The 16,172-nt window shown below is 53.2% G+C and overlaps 1 protein-coding gene across 6 annotated transcripts in view; it reads right to left on the bottom strand.

Moving 5' to 3' along the window:
* Positions 1-16,172, bottom strand: part of FANCM (FA complementation group M) — a 69,188-nt gene that overhangs the window by 28,962 nt on the left and 24,054 nt on the right. For 4 of the 6 annotated variants that reach the window (XM_071557151.1, XM_071557156.1, XM_071557150.1 and 1 more), the window contains 6 exons: positions 8,402-8,533; positions 7,454-7,586; positions 7,097-7,225; positions 5,920-6,021; positions 3,805-3,992; positions 2,662-2,868 (listed from right to left, as the gene is read on the bottom strand). In XM_071557151.1, the coding sequence (XP_071413252.1) occupies positions 2,662-2,868; positions 3,805-3,992; positions 5,920-6,021; positions 7,097-7,225; positions 7,454-7,586; positions 8,402-8,533 (891 nt within the window). The remainder of the gene's footprint in view (positions 1-2,661; positions 2,869-3,804; positions 3,993-5,919; positions 6,022-7,096; positions 7,226-7,453; positions 7,587-8,401; positions 8,534-16,172) is intronic. The other 2 variants (XM_071557154.1, XM_071557155.1) reach the window with 1 other exon arrangement.

The raw sequence follows: 16,172 nt of genomic DNA, 5'->3' as shown, positions 1-16,172 counted from the left end.
AACATGTTAGAAAATCCTGTAACAATCCCAGGAAAAAAAGGTCTTTCTGTGGCAAAAGAAATGTGTTCCCAAATTCCTTAATTGCATTGTCACTGTGCTGCTGTTTCCCCTCCCTGTTCCCAGTTCCAGCCGGGCCCAAGGGAGCTGCAGGGGAGAGAATCCATCCCAGTTCCCTCCAGCTCCCAGTCCCACCAGAGCTGCTGTGCCAGGACACCAGGGAGCCCAGATCCCAGCCCAGCACATCCCAGATCCCAGCCCAGGACACGTGGGAGCTGAGGAATGGGCGCTGCTGCCACAGGCCCCCTGCCAAGGTCACACTGCCAGGCTCAGTGACGTGCCTGCAAAAGCTGTCACGGACTTGGAGGGCTTTGACTGAGCAAAGCCAAAACAAACTAAACCAAGCAAAACAACCAAACCCCAAAACACAATCAAACAAGAAACCCCACAACCCCCTCACATTCCCACAAATAATGTGGGACCATACCATGACCATTTAGTTATACAGCTGCAAGTTATGTCATGGGGCAGGATCTCCACGTTAGCAGAACTGGAAGGAGACTCAACCTTAAAAAATCCAACAACTACCCCAAAAACCACCACCCAGCAAAAACAAACAAACCAAGCCAATACTGTTCAGCAATTAAATTTATTTCCTGATCTCAAAATAAAAAAAAAAATTATACAATTACTATTCTACCTGGGAAAGGTTCTGCTTCAGAGATTTCTGAGAAAATCTGGAGAACACAGTAATCCAACTACTTAAGTGAAGCTTCAAGGAATTTAAGGGACTATTTTATATCCCATTACAGAGCAGAGCTTTCGGTGGTAACCAGCAGCCCTAAGTAGCAAGAGAAACTATCTCTTTACAAACACTACTCAGGTTTATAATTTTTAACTCTCATCCCTTCAAAGCAGCTTTTTTCCCCCTCAGGCAGGATCCTTTGCAGTCTCATTTAGAACTAAAGCCCTGCCACCTACGAATTCAAAGCAGAGCTACAGCATCAACTGGAATAAATGACAGAACACCAGGCCCTGGGAATTTTGGGGTTACAGTTGGCTTACAGAGACCTTGAACTTGTTAGTCTGCACACCCTCTCCCCAGAGAGATGGCAGCAGGGACAGCTGGCCCGGCCTGCCCCAGTCCTGCCCTGTGGCACTCCCTGGCTGAGCCAGGCACTGCAGGGCCGTGGGATGCTGCTGGCACAGCCACTGGTGGGCTCCCTGGCTCCCAGACTGGGTCTCAGGGGGCTCCCCAAGGGACAGGCTGTACTCAGGGATGATTAACTGTGCCCCAGTGAGTGCTGGTGCCCAGGAACTCAGCCAAAGTGGATTTCCCCTAAGCTGATCTCCTCAGACCTCACACGCAAGTGCGGGGCCACTAAACACTGCTCTGAGCACACGGTGCTGTCACCAGCTCAGAGCCAGCACTCCCAGTGTCCCCTCCCAGTGTCCCCTCCAGCCACAGCCCTCTCTCCACACCCTGTGCTGCACCCATGGCAAAACCGCCGGATCTTCCAAGCTTCAGTTTATCATTTGATGACATGACAAGCTGGCAGAGCTGGAGGGGTTCACCTGGAGAGGAGAAGCTCCAGGGAGACCCGAGAGGCCCTGCCAGGACCTAAAGGGGCTCCAGGAGAGCTGGAGAAGGACCGGGGACAAGGGATGGAGGGACAGGACACAGGGAATGGCTTCCCACTGCCAGAGGGCAGGGCTGGGTGGGATACTGGGAAGGAATTGGTGGCTGGGAGGCTGGGCAGGCCCTGGCACAGGGTGCCCAGAGAAGTGTCCAGGGCCAGGTTGGACAATGCTCTCAGGGGCAGGGTGGGATTACTGGGGTGTGCTGGGCAGTGCCAGGGGTGGCACTGGCTGGTGCCGGGGGGTCCCTCCCACTCAGGATTGCTGGGTGTGCTGGGCAGGCCAGGGTGGCCCTGGCTGGTGCCGGGGGGTCCCTCCCACTCAGGATTGCTGGGTGTGCTGGGCAGGCCAGGGTGGCCCTGGCTGGTGCCGGGGGGTCCCTGCAGCTGGGATTGCTGGGGTGCCCTGGGCAGGGATGGGGTGGCCCTGGCTGGTGCCGGGGGGTCCCTCCCACTCAGGATTGCTGGGCAGGGCTGGGGTGGCCCTGGCTGGTGCCGGGGGGTCCCTGCAGCTGGGATTCCTGGGGTGTGTTCGGCAGGCCAGGGTGGCCCTGGCTGGTGCCAGGGGGTCCCTCCCACTCAGGATTGCTGGGCAGGGCTGGGGTGGCCCTGGCTGGTGCCGGGGGGTCCCTCCCACTCAGGATTGCTGAGCAGGGCTGGGGTGGCCCTGGCTGGTGCTGGGGGGGTCCCTCCCACTCAGGATTGCTGGGGTGTGCTGGGCAGGCCAGGGTGGCCCTGGCTGGTGCCGGGGGGTCCCTCCCACTCAGGATTGCTGGGTGTGATGTGCAGGCCAGGGTGGCCCTGGCTGGTGCCGGGGGGTCCCTCCCACTCAGGATTGCTGGGCAGGGCTGGGGTGGCCCTGGCTGGTGCTGGGGGGTCTCTGCAGCTGGGATTGCTGGGGTGTGTTGGGCAGGCCAGGGTGGCCCTGGCTGGTGCCGGGGGGTCCCTGCAGCTGGGATTCCTGGGGTGCCCTGGGCAGGCCAGGGTGGCCCTGGCTGGTGCCGGGGGTCCCTGAGCCCTGACTCACCCGCTCCTCGCGGCCCTGCGCCAGGATGACGACGATGCGGCCGTGGCGCCGCCGGCCGGTGCGGCCCATGCGCTGCACGAGGCGCACGGGGCTGCGCTGGGCGTCGAAGCACACGATGAGATCCACCTCCCCGATGTCCAGGCCCTCCTCACCCACGCAGGTGGACACCAGAGTGTTGTAGCCGCCCTGGCGGAACCGCCGCACCACCTGCAGGACCGGGACACCGAGGGAGGCACCGCGTCAGCCACAGCACCGCTGCCAGCTCAGGAAAATCAGTGTGGATTCTAAACCCACAAAACTTCATCTCTCTCAGTGTGTCACTACTCCCTCGGGACCAAGTCCCACACATGGTGTGACCAACATTGGCACTTCAACTCTTTAATTCTAAAATAAAGGAAAAAAAGCACACCTTACTCTGACTCCAACCATGGCATTCTTCTAAGACTGATCTTTCCAACTCTGCAATTAAATATCTTTGGGCTTGACTTTGTTTTTTTAAACTTTGCTAGGTCAAAATTTAAGGACAGATCTTATGTTTCCTACCTACAAGAAAAAAAAATTCCCTAAGCACATATTTGAATATTCCCCCAGATTTTTAACACATGACAGTCAACAGTAGTTAATAGATTGTAAATATATAAATAATTTATATATTCTGTTCCGTGAGCACAACTTTGGATACTCCACAGGGATTTACCAATACCATTTATTCTGTTCAGTGAGTTCAACTCTGGATACTCCACAGGGATTTACCAATACCATTTATTCTGTTCAGTGAGTTCAACTCTGGATACTCCACAGGGATTTACCAATACCATTTATTCTGTTCAGTGAGTTCAACTCTGGATACTCCACAGGGATTTACCAATACCATTTATTCTGTTCCATGAGCACAACTCTGGATACTCCATAGGGATTTACCAATACCATTTATTCTGTTCAGTGAGTTCAACTCTGGATACTCCACAGGGATTTACCAATACCATTTATTCTGTTCACTGAGTTCAACTCTGGATACTCCACAGGGATTTACCAACACCATTTAAAGTTCAGCCCCTGCCACACAGTGTGTACTCATGGAGTCATTTACACAGTTAATGCCCTTTCCCACTGTTTCCTGGTACAATCTCCTCCTCCCTGTACCTCCAGCTGCTCCTTCTGGGTGAAGCCTTTGGAGCTCTTCCCTGTGGAGTGTCCCACGAAGGTCATGGCCCGGACGGTCGGGCTGAGCCGGGACAGCATCTCTGCAATCTCCTGCACACTGTCCCGGAACGAGGAGAAGATCATCACCCTGGTGTCCCCACAGGGGCTGTCCCTCCTGTCCTGCTCTGCTGGATTGCAAAAAGCAGCACGATTTTAATGGAATTGCCAATAAAAAAGGATGGGCACCCCACAAGGTGCCCCTTCACAGCTCTCATCTCACTCTACATGAAGAGAAAACAGACAGAAAACGCCCCAAATGCACCTCCTTGAAACATTCCTCTTTGGAATCAAAGCAGTGCTCTGATTTTGGGGAACTGACACCAACATGGTGAGAATGTCTTACACCTGAGGCACCACCACTGATGTTACTTGGGAAAGCCCCAATTGGATGGAAAGAGCCTTGGAATGAAGTTCAAGATTCCGTGTTCGGGCCAGGCACTGAACAGGCTGTCTGGGGAAGGGTGGAATCACCATCCCTGGAAGTGCCAAAAGGCCTGTGGGTGTGGCACTTGGAGATGTGGTGGTGCTGGGTCAGTGGTTGGACTCCATGGTCTTGGAGGGCTTTTCCAATCTCAGCAATTCTATGACTTTTCCAAACAGAATCTCAGAGTGGTTTGGGTTGGAGGGCCCTCAAAAGCCCCCCAGTGCCACCCCTGCCATGGGCAGGGACACCTCCCACCAGCCCAGGCTGCTCCAAGCCCTGTCCAACCTGGCCTGGGACACTCCCAGGGCTGGGGCAGCCACAGCTTCTCTGGGCACTTGTGCCAGGGCCTGCCCACCCTCCCAGACACCAATTCCTCCCCAATATCCCACCTGTCCCTGCCCTCTGGCAGTGGGAAGCCATTCCCTGTGTCCTGTCCCTGCTTTGGTTATTCCACAGTATCCCAGAATGGTTTGGGTTGGAAGGACCTTAAGGATCATCCAGGGCCACTCCCCATGGGCAGGGACACCTCCCACCAGCCCAGGCTGCTCCAAGCCCTGTCCAGCCTGGCCTGGGACACTCCCAGGGATGTTCCACAGCTTCTCTGGGCAACAAACAGGGGAAAAGAGCTGGTGCTGTTTCTGATGTGACCAGTGACACAGGGCATGGATACCCTCCTTTTCCATCTCATGTTTAGGGGTTTTCAAAGAAAATGCTTTGCAGAATTGAGTTTGTCATTTTAAAACTCACACAGGGATGAACACAGCAAATTACAACTCAGAGCAGTTCAGTAACACTTAACTGGAACAGGGCAGGGTAACTTTGGGGCATTGATTGATTGTGGATGTTTCCCTGCATATACTACACACTTTCCTGAGTTTCCCAAACAAATGCTGAGTCTGTCCCACTGCTCACATAATGATTTAGGCTTTTCTGTAGGAGCCTTCTGATGCAGCAGTGACACCTGCATAATGTATGGAATGCTGACAAGCACTCCAGGTTTAGTGACAGCCTCATGACAATTCCTGCCTGGAGGAGGGAGGAATCAGGACAGTGCTGGGCTCCATTCTCCACTGCTGGGGTCAGAGCAGAACTCAGGGGGCAGCTACTTGTGTATGTGTGTACTTGGAGTTTATTTGCAAGAACTGCATCAAGAAGCTGAAACTTCCTAAAACCAGAGGGTTCTGAATAACATCTTCATCAGGATGAAAAGGAGGAAGAGACAGGTGAAAGCAATTGAAGGTTTGAAACTTCTAATTGCTGTCTCCAAGTTTGTAGTTCCTGGCCTCAGGCTGGATAACACACCTTTTGTCCCTGAGCTCCTTAAGTATGTTCCTCTAGCTCAGCAATGGCAGCAGTGCCCTGAGGGAAGGTTCCAGAGCAAACCCCGTGAGCAGGACAAGCAGGAGGCACCAGGAGTGGGTTTGCTCTCACTGTCTCAGCTCTCAGAGCATTTTATACCAAATGAGAACTGATAGAATATTTTATCTTATAGGAATCTCATAGTGAAGTTCTTCTAGAGAGGACTTTTCCACACAGAAGAAACACAGACACACAAATTAATCAATAGGGTATCACTTGTTCCCATCCCCAAGTTCTACTGGCCAGGCACTTTTTGAGTTGTATGTACTTACCAGGACACCCCTTTTTCCAGGATTTGAAGTGTTCTACTACGATTTCCTCCAATTTCTTTAATTTTGGATGGCTGTAGATAAATTCTTTTTTCTTTTCCAACACTGGGAAAGAAATAAAGCAGTGCAAGACATAAGTAAACCTGCAAGAAGCTTGAAGGTTCAGTGACCTTCACTTCCTCCCACTGTAATTACCCAAGTCAGACACACGAACTCCTGGCACTAATTCTAATTGCACCAACCTCAACAAATTAATAAACTGCTCACAGAAACACATCTGTCAAACCCAGGTTTTTGAGAAAGGGCTGTAACTTTTGTTACAGACACACTGGAAAAGACATTTGGTCAAAAGGTATTGTTTTAACCTTGATTTTAAATCAAATTAAAAACCTCAAACATAGAAAACCCTGTTTGAAAGTAGCTAAAACCACAGAGGGAAGAGAAGGAGTGAGAGATGGGGAGTCATCTGGAATAAAGAACAGTAGACAAGTGCACACAACTTTTAAGCAGGAGTATCTGTGTTATGGGTTTAGCCAGGTGGGCCTAAACTTAGGTTTTAAAGTTCAGCTAGGCCTAGGATTGTCAGCTGATTTGAGCTGGGCTGAGCTAGCTAACACCTGACTTCTTCTAGCCAATAATATTGTATTCCATACCATATTGCATCATCTCAAAAGGGGTAAGAGCTGGTGTGTGGGTGTGGCTTGGTTCAGTTGCTTCACAGGTGTGGTGCCAGCGAGACACGCTGCTGTCCCAGGAGGGATGGGGAGGCCCAAGCCCAGAGCACCAGCTTAACATCATGTTATCTGAGGGAAGTAAAATGTTTGTTCTTAGCTTTTCTCTCTGCTTAAGTCTGTCTCTGAAGAACCAACTTCTCTAGAATGATTTGTAGTTAAAATGGTAGAATTTGTGTTTACTGGGAAGTGGGAAGTTATTTCTTGTTATACATGACTTGTGTAAGTGTGTGTTACATTATAGTTTCCTCTTAATTTTCTCTTTTCTGTATAAATACATGTAGTGAGTTTCAGCATAGACCTGGCTTTGGAAGTTTTTTTTTCCTCTCTCCCTCTTCTTTTTCCCTTGGCTGGTTGGGGGGAGGAGGAACCCTTTTCACTCTGTCCTGGACAGTTGGCGTTTTGCCAGCTCAACCCAGGACAATCTGTCCCTAGGAGGGCACACTGACCTGCTGCACTCCTGCAAACCCCTCCACCCTCGGGGGCCAGGGCAGTGTCTGAGAACACCTCCTGCAGGTGCTGGTAGAGCCTCATGAAGTCCTCGTTGCGCCCGAGCTCGTTCTTCGTTCGGGTGTGCCCTTTGGAAAGAGGAAGAGTTGGATGCCTCAGGATTCCACCTGCTTTCCCAAGGCTCTTATCTTTGGCACTGCTACTGTACTCCCAGCTGGGATGAAGGCAATAAAACACCGACTCCCTTTGCAGCCCATGTACTCTCTGAGCTGTTCGGTGCAAAGGCAGCCATAGGGATGAGGCACAGGAAGGGAAGGGGTGGGATGAACAGAAGGATGTTCCTGAGGACACCTCACCTTTGGATCCATCCATAATTCCCCAGAGGTAGATGTACAGCGAGCGGACTCCCATCTGCAGCAGCAGCTCATAGCCATGGTACAGACTGATACACAGGGCAAAGTCTCCCTCAATGACACCCTGATGGATTCCCTGCAAAAGGAAACACTCATCACTAAACCAGGAAGTGGCTAAGGAGCAGGAGTCACACACAATTCCTGACAAAACCACACTGGTACCTGGGAAGCAGAGCCAAAGCTCCAGCTGATGCCCAGTGAGCAGTTTGTCTCTCACTACCCTCAGGGAACAGATTTCACAATGATCAATAAAGACAATCCTCCTCCACCTCCCAGATGCTCTCCAAAATACCTGTATGATCTTCCCAGGTGAGCTCATCTGAACTAATCTAAGCTTGGCTCACCTCAACATCATCCAGCTCTGACAGCTGAACCATCCACCCATCTGCTTTTGGAAACACAAGGAATTTCTGGCACACCTACCCAGGCTGTGAAATCAAGGCAGGAAGGTCGCCTTGCTTGCTGTGAAGGGGATTCCCCAATGTTCCTTTCAAGGTACACAGTGTGTTTTCAGCAATGTTCTTTAAGATTATAAACTCTGACCACTCCATGACAAACTACAGGAACACAGGAGCAGGAATGCAGCTTTGAGGGGAAAGTGTAAACTTTGCTGTAAGTACAGTCTAAGTCCTCAAAACAATTTCACTTGGGAAATTCTTCATCTTTTCCTTAACTTTCCTATACTACCATCAAGAAATGAGGAGTACCTTACAGATTTCACAGGTGATATTTAAGGTCCCTTCCAACCCAAACCATGCTATGATTTTGTGATATTTTATTCCAGGGCTACATCCAGAAAAGTACTTAAAATGTCTCAGGAAATGTTGTAACTACAGATTACTACTATTTATTCACCACTTCAGTGACATGAAATAACTGGAAGACACTTACCCCATGTTGTGAAGACGGGTTTTTCCTGTACTGGTCCCTTGCCAGGATGATCTGGTACTTGGTCAGGCTGGGAATGTCCCTCCTGGCCAGCACTCCCAGCCTGATGAGGCGGCCGGCGAACTCCTCGAGCACCTGCAACCAACACCCAGCACCTGGAACGCAGTGCCCTGGGGATCTGTGCCTCCACTCCACACACAGACACCCTCCTGCCTCCCAGAGAACCCTGTGCCCACCCAGCACCTGAGAAGGGGAGGCACACACTGGGATCTGCACTGCCACGAGGCCTGACCCAGCAGAGAGGGGAGGGAACGGGGTGCACAGCCAGGCCTGGGACTTCACTGCAGCTCCCTCTCACTGCCCACACGAACTTCAGTGGCATTGAGGGCACAGGAACACCTGTATTTGTCTTCAAGAACACTAAACCAGGTGAAGGACTGGCCAAGAGGCTGGGAGGCTGTGTGTGGAAGGGCTGGGAGCTGGGAGATGTGAGCACAGAGGAATGAGCACAGCAGCATGTCCCATTCCCTTGGCAATCCACACCAAAACACACTTTGTTTTCACACATCACATGTACCTGTTTTCCACATGGGCACAACGAGGAGAACAACCTGCACTAATGCACCTTAATCCTGTTTTTCCCCTTTGTTTCCCAGCCTCAGGTGGCCAGGATTTTTCCACAGGCTTAGTCTGGCACGAGCCCCAGCTCGGCAGTAATCGCAGTAAGCAGATTTGCCCCCAGCCGCCGCTCACAGCCCGCTGGCCCCGGGGCCACCAGCACCAAACACCTCCGTGCACAACAACGGGCTCCTCCAAAGGCTCCAGGAGTTCCCGTGCCTGCTTCCATGCCTGCCGTGCTTCCCAAGCTTTCCAGCACAGCTGGCCAGCACTGAGAGGGCTATAAAGTAACAAATGCCTAATCCCTTCAGCGTCCCTCCAGCCCACTGAAAATCATCCAACTGTGGATGATTTGGCCTATATTGGCCAATTATAGGCATGGCCAATAAAACCAGGCCTAACTCAGGCCTCCAACATTGATCCAAGAATGCCTGGAGCTTGTGAGGAGAAAACCAAAACTGAATCCCAGAATGGTTTGAGTTGGAAGGGACCTTAAAGCTCCTCTCATTCCAATCCCCCGCCACAGGCAGGGACACCTCCACAGAATCACAGAATGTCCTGAGCTGGAGAGGACCCACAAGGACCATCCCCAGTCCAACCCCTGGCCCTGCACAGACACCCCAACAATCCCACCCTGTCCCCGTCCCGTTGTCCAAACCCTCCTGGAGCTCTGGCAGCCCTGGGGCCGTGCCCACTGCCCTGGGCACTCACTGAGGGAACTTCCAACCAACTCCTGCCTCTCCCAGCCCTTGGGAAGGAAGTTGGTGCCTCCAAGGAGTTCTCAGCCAAGAGCTGCAGGTTGTTCTTGCCCACAGGGCTGGATCCATGGGAAGCTGCAGCTTGGGAGGGTGTCCTGTGTTTCCCAGAGCCCAGAGGGAGCAGCCAGGACCTTTTCCTCCTTCTCCATTCCAGCTGGACCCAGTGACACCCCAAAGCTCCCAGCAGAGTTGCAGCCTCCCCTCTGGCCCAGCAGCCCTGGCTGGGGACTGTGCTGGGAGACCTTGGCTGGTGGGAAGGACTCACACTGTGGGTCTGGGGCTTGGAAGAGCCGTGGAGAAAAGCAGAATAAACTGTTCACAGTTCATCTCCATGTCCATGGATGTTCTTACCTGTGTATTCTCCAGCATCCATTGATAGAGGATCATCCAAACCCTCCAGGAGCTCTGGCAGCCTTGGGAGCCTGGGCAGTGCCCACCACCCTCTGGGGGAAGGAGCTTTCCCTGAGATCCCACCTGACCCTGCCCTGGCACAGCTCCAGCCATTCCCTGTGCCCTGTCCCTGCCCTGGCACAGCTCCAGCCATTCCCTGTGCCCTGTCCCTGCCCTGGCACAGCTCCAGCCATTCCCTGTGCCCTGTCCCTGCTCTGGCACAGCTCCAGCCATTCCCTGGGTGCTGTCCCTGCCCTGGCACCGCTCCAGCCATTCCCTGGGTGCTGTCCCTGCTCTCAGGGAGATCAGCACCTCCCACCAGCCCAGGTGGCTCCAAGCCCTGTCCAACCTGGCCTGGGACACTCAGCTGGATCCCCACTGTGCTGCCCTCGGGGTCCCTGCTCCCCATGGAAAGCTCAGCTGGATCCCTGGCTGATCCCTCAGCTGGATTCCCTGGCCCTGAGGTGGTTTTGTGGGCCTTTCCCCACAGCCACAGCCACAGCCACAGCCACAGGGTCACTGCCCACGCATCCCAAGGGTGCCCCAAGGGCACGTGGGCAGTGACCCTGTGTCTGTGGGCACACACTGTGGTCTGTGAGGGGCAGCCACGCTGTGGGGCAGCCACAGCTTTCTCTGGACCTGCCCACCCCACGCCCACAGGTCACTCCAAACCAGCTCCCTGGAGCCAGCAGGATAAGCAGCTTACAGCAGATAAAGGGAAATCACAGAAATGGAGCCAGATTTCTGAGGGCCTCGGTGCATCTCAGGTTGTTCCTCTGCCCTGGGAGGGTGGGCAGGCCCTGGCACAGGTGCCCAGAGCAGCTGTGGCTGCCCCATCCCTGGGAGTGTCCCAGGCCAGGTTGGACAGGGCTTGGAGCAGCCTGGGCTGGTGGGAGGTGTCCCTGCCCATGGCAGGGGTGGCACTGGGTGGGCTTTGAGGTCCCTCCAACCCAACCCATCCCATGACCTTACCCTGGGCCCCAGGGCAGCTCCTCACAGCCCATCCCGTGTCTCCTGGGACTCTGGTGTCAGACCAGCTGTGGGCACCCAACACCCCTTGAGGCCACAGGGTCCCCAGGCACCTCCAACCCCATCCCCAGGCTCTCCTGTATTCCCAGGAAACCTGCATGGCCTGACACAGCTCCCAGAGAACCTGCCATGGCCTCACACAGTGACCAGGGAACCTGCCACGGCCTCACACAGTGACCAGAGAACCTGCCATGGCCTGACACAGCTCCCAGAGAACCTGCCATGGCCCCACATAGCTCCCAGAGAACCTGCCATGGCCTCACACAGTGACCAGAGAACCTGCCATGGGCTCACACAGCTCCCAGAGAACCTGCCATGGCCTCACACAGCTCCCAAGGAACCTGCCATGGTCCCACACAGCTCCCAAGGATCCTGCCATGGCCTCACACAGTGACCAGAGAACCTGCCATGGCCTGACACAGCTCCCAGAGAACTTGCCATGGCCTGACACAGCTCCCAGAGAACCTGCCATGGCCTCACACAGTGACCAGAGAACCTGCCATGGGCTCACACAGCTCCCAGAGAACCTGCCATGGCCTGACACAGCTCCCAAGGAACCTGCCATGGTCCCACACAGCTCCCAAGGATCCTGCCATGGCCTCACACAGTGACCAGAGAACCTGCCATGTCCTGACACAGCTCCCAGAGAACTTGCCATGGCCTGACACAGCTCCCAGAGAACTTGCCATGGCCTGACACAGCTCCCAGAGAACCTGCCATGGCCTCACAGCTCCCAGGGAACCTGCCATGGCCTCACACAGCTCCCAAGGATCCTGCCATGGCCTGATACAGCTCCCAGAGAACCTGCCATGGCCTCAGACAGCTCCCAGAGAACCTGCCATGGCCTCACACAGTGACCAGAGAACCTGCCATGGCCTCACACAGCTCCCAGAGAACCTGCCATGGCCTCACACAGCTCCCAGAGAACCTGCCATGGCCTCACACAGCGACCAGAGAACCTGCCATGGCCTCACACAGCTCCCAAGGAACCTGCCATGGCCTGACACAGTGACCAGAGAACCTGCCATGGCCTGACACAGCTCCCAGAGAACCTGCCATGGCCTCACACAGCTCCCAGAGAACCTGCCATGGCCTGACACAGCTCCCAGAGAACCTGCCATGGCCTCACACAGTGACCAGAGAACCTGCCATGGCCTCACACAGCTCCCAGGGAACCTGCCATGGCCTCACACAGTGACCAGGGAACCTGCCATGGCCTCACACAGTGACCAGAGAACCTGCCATGGCCTGACACAGCTCCCAGAGAACCTGCCATGGCCTGACACAGCTCCCAGAGAACCTGCCATGGCCTCACACAGTGACCAGAGAACCTGCCATGGCCTCACACAGCTCCCAAGGATCCTTCCATGGCCTCACACAGTGACCAGAGAACCTGCCATGGCCCCACACAGCTCCCAAGGATCCTGCCATGGCCTGACACAGCTCCCAAGGATCCTGCCATGGGCTCACACAGTGACCAGAGAACCTGCCATGGCCTGACACAGCTCCCAGAGAACCTGCCATGGCCTCACACAGCTCCCAGAGAACCTGCCATGGCCTCACACAGTGACCAGAGAACCTGCCATGGCCCCACACAGCTCCCAGAGAACCTGCCATGGCCTCACACAGTGACCAGAGAACCTGCCATGGGCTCACACAGTGACCAGAGAACCTGCCATGGCCTCACACAGTGACCAGAGAACCTGCCATGGGCTCACACAGTGACCAGAGAACCTGCCATGGGCTCACACAGTGACCAGAGAACCTGCCATGGCCTCACACAGTGACCAGGGAAAGCAAAGCAAGGCACTCCATCCTGAGGCATTCCTTCTGATTAACGCTAAATTAAATTAGACCAAATAAACCACTAACACCAACACCAGGCAAGCACCAACTGGAAGCTACCACAGTGCCAGGAATTTCTGGAAGAAAGTGGGAAAAAGAAATTAAATGATGTTTTCTTAAAATAGAGTCCAAAGCCTTCACCACAGGTCAGGGAAGGCTCAGTGTGCAAGGAATTCGTTTCTCTTACTCATGAGAACAGAAGCAAAGACATGGTTTAGTTTTAATAGTTTAAAATCCAGAACTTTCTGTTTACCAGTTTCCTGTTGTGCTGTTTTTCAAGCCAGGCTGTCCCTGCCAGTCCCTTGGACAGGACAGAGACACAAATGCCTGTTCCAGCTTACAGAAACAGGTATTTACAAAATAAAGAGGTGCTGACCATGCAAGGAGTAACTGGGCTCTCTAATTGAACCGACACCACTGGAAGAGCTCATTACCCTCCCATCAAAGCCCAACCAGCTGGAACACTGTGAGGACACTTGAAATGGCAAAGATGAAGCTTAAACTGTGTCTCAGGCAGTGGAAATGGAGTCAGCCTGAAGGCAAATGTTCCTCTAGAAAAGCAATTAGTGTTTCCATTAAAGAGCAATGCCCACTAAGTATAACAGTTCAGCACTGGTTTGTTGTTTCCTATACCTGCTGCAGAGCTGTTTTTTGAAAAGAAATTTTCATTACATGTACTTTGTGTTTCATCCATTGACCCAGTTTCCAAGGTGTAAGGAAATGACACTGTGCCTGTTTGCTCCATGTACACCCTGTCTGATTTAATCACCTGCACATCAAAGCCAGGCCGAGTGTTATGAAAGACAGCAGGATCCAGTCACCTGGAGCCTCAGAACCCAGGGGAACAGTAAACATAACCCACTTAGGAGAGACACAGCAACGGGCTCTGCTCAGCCACCACTCTTATCTTGCATCCATACCTTGAATTTTAATTAAAAACATAATACTTCTGACAAAGTCCCCTCAGTCTTTCCAAAACATTGCAGTGTCGTGTTCCCCACTGCACAAACAGAGCTGCACAATTAACTTCAATTAATTGCTGCAGAGGACTCGTGGCTTTCTGCAGCTCCCTGAGTGGAGTCTGAGCTGACAGAGGAACAGGCAGGATGTAAAACACAACTGGCAGAGTTATCCCACCCTGCACTCCACCTGCCAGAACACAAAGGCCTTGGAGGTTCTGAGGTATCTCCCAGAGCAAACCACAGTGAGTTCCTGGAGCTGGTACCCACAGCCAGCTTGGAACCTGTTTGTGGAGCTGAGGAGTTGAGTTACACCACACAGAACTGATCCTGTGCCAGCTGCACCTCACAAAAAATTGCTTCTAATCTGATTTCTGTTGGCACAATGAAAACCAAAGGCTCTAAACTAAAGCCCTGGCCTAATTATTTTACTGCAGATTTGAAGGGCTCTTTACCAAAGGAAAACACACATAAGTAAGTGGGTTTGTGGCACTTCTTCCCAAGTAGAGAAGCAGAGGTTGGGAAAAACCAGCCCCTAAGCAGGTTTACCTTCACAGACCAGGACCCCAAAGGCAATTTGTACACATGAACCTTGAAAAAAGGATTTTAAACTCCTCCCAGCCTCTTTCTCACAGTCAATGCTCTGTGGCATTTTTCACAAACAGAGAAATTGGTGAAAATTTCTGAGATCTTAAACACTTTTCTGTGATTTTAAACAATTTTTCTGGTTGTTGTATTTTCACTTTCTTTTATTCTCTCTTCTCCAGCAATGATGCTTAACAACCTTCTAACCCCAAATAACTTCCTTTAAACAACTAATTTTTATCATTATAATTGAACAGAAGAGCTGGGACTGTTTTCCACAAGAAAGTGCCAGAATTATTTCTGCAGGACATGCAGAGGAAGAACCTCCACACGTTGCCTCAGAAAGTCTTCCCAGGAGGAAGAACAGTTTCCTGGAAGCAACCTCCAAGAGCCAGGGTGCCCTCACTTGGCAGGAACAACGTGGAAAATTCCTTACCAACCCTGTGGAGCTGAGTGAGAATCCACCATGTCTTGAGCCATGCCATGGAAGGCACTTGTGGGTGGCAGGATCCCCACTGTGCCCCCTTGGGATCCCTGCCCACAACATAGAAAGGATTGGGTTGGGAAAGACCTCCCAGATCATCAAGTCCAACCCTTGATCCAACCCCACTGTGATCACCAGCCCAGGGCACTCCGTTGGATCAAGACATGGTGGATTCTCACTCAGTGCCACATCCATAGAATCACAGAATCACAGAATGGATTGGGTTGGAAAAGACCTCTGAGATCATCAAGTCCAACCCTTGGTCCAACTCCAGTCCCTTTACCAGATCATGGCACTCAGTGCCACGGCCAAGCTCAGTTGAAAAACCTCCAGGGATGGGCAATCCACCCTCTCTCTGGGCAGCCCATTCCAATCCCTGAGCACTCTCTCTGCAAAGAATTTTTTTCTGATTCCAACTTAAGAAAGATCTGCCTTTAAAGTGTGGTTTGAAAGCAGCAAAATAAAGTCATAATAAAGAAGGATAAATGGGATATGAAAAGCAGTGGGGGAAACAAATGATGAAGAGAATAGCTGGGGAAGAGGGAGCGAGTGAAAACAAGTGGGTAACAAACTTGTGTCAGTTCAGCTCTGCTCGGACCCAGAGGAACTGCTGAGGGAAGTGGCGCTGGCTGTGCACGGGGGCTGAGCGTGCATCCGTCCCTCCATCCATGCATCCATCCATCCCCAAATCCCTGGCTGGCCCTGCCTGCTGGGCAGGCTGGCAGCGGTGCCCCCGGCCCCAAATCCCCGGGTAGGGCGCTCCCATAAAGCGGGACTGGCAGCGGTGCCCCCGGCCCCAAATCCCCGGGAGGGGCGCTCCCATAAAGTGGGGCTGGCAGTGGTGCCCCCACCCCAAATCCCCGGGCAGGGCGCTCCCATAAAGCGGGGTGGGCTGGCAGCGGTGCCCCCGGCCCCAAATCCCCGGGAGGGGCGCTCCCATAAAGCGGGGTGGGCTGGCAGCAGTACCTCCGACCCCAAATCCCCGGGCAGGGCACTCCCATAAAGAGGGGCTGGCAGCAGTACCTCCGACCCCAAATCCCCGGGCAGGGCACTCCCATAAAGAGGGGTGGGCTGGCAGCGGTGCCCCCACCCCCAAATCCCTGGGC

The sequence above is a fragment of the Pithys albifrons genome, chromosome 6, assembly GCF_047495875.1.
Source record: "Pithys albifrons albifrons isolate INPA30051 chromosome 6, PitAlb_v1, whole genome shotgun sequence".
Lineage (NCBI taxonomy): Eukaryota > Metazoa > Chordata > Aves > Passeriformes > Thamnophilidae > Pithys > Pithys albifrons.
This window is presented reverse-complemented; position numbering and strand designations above follow the sequence as displayed.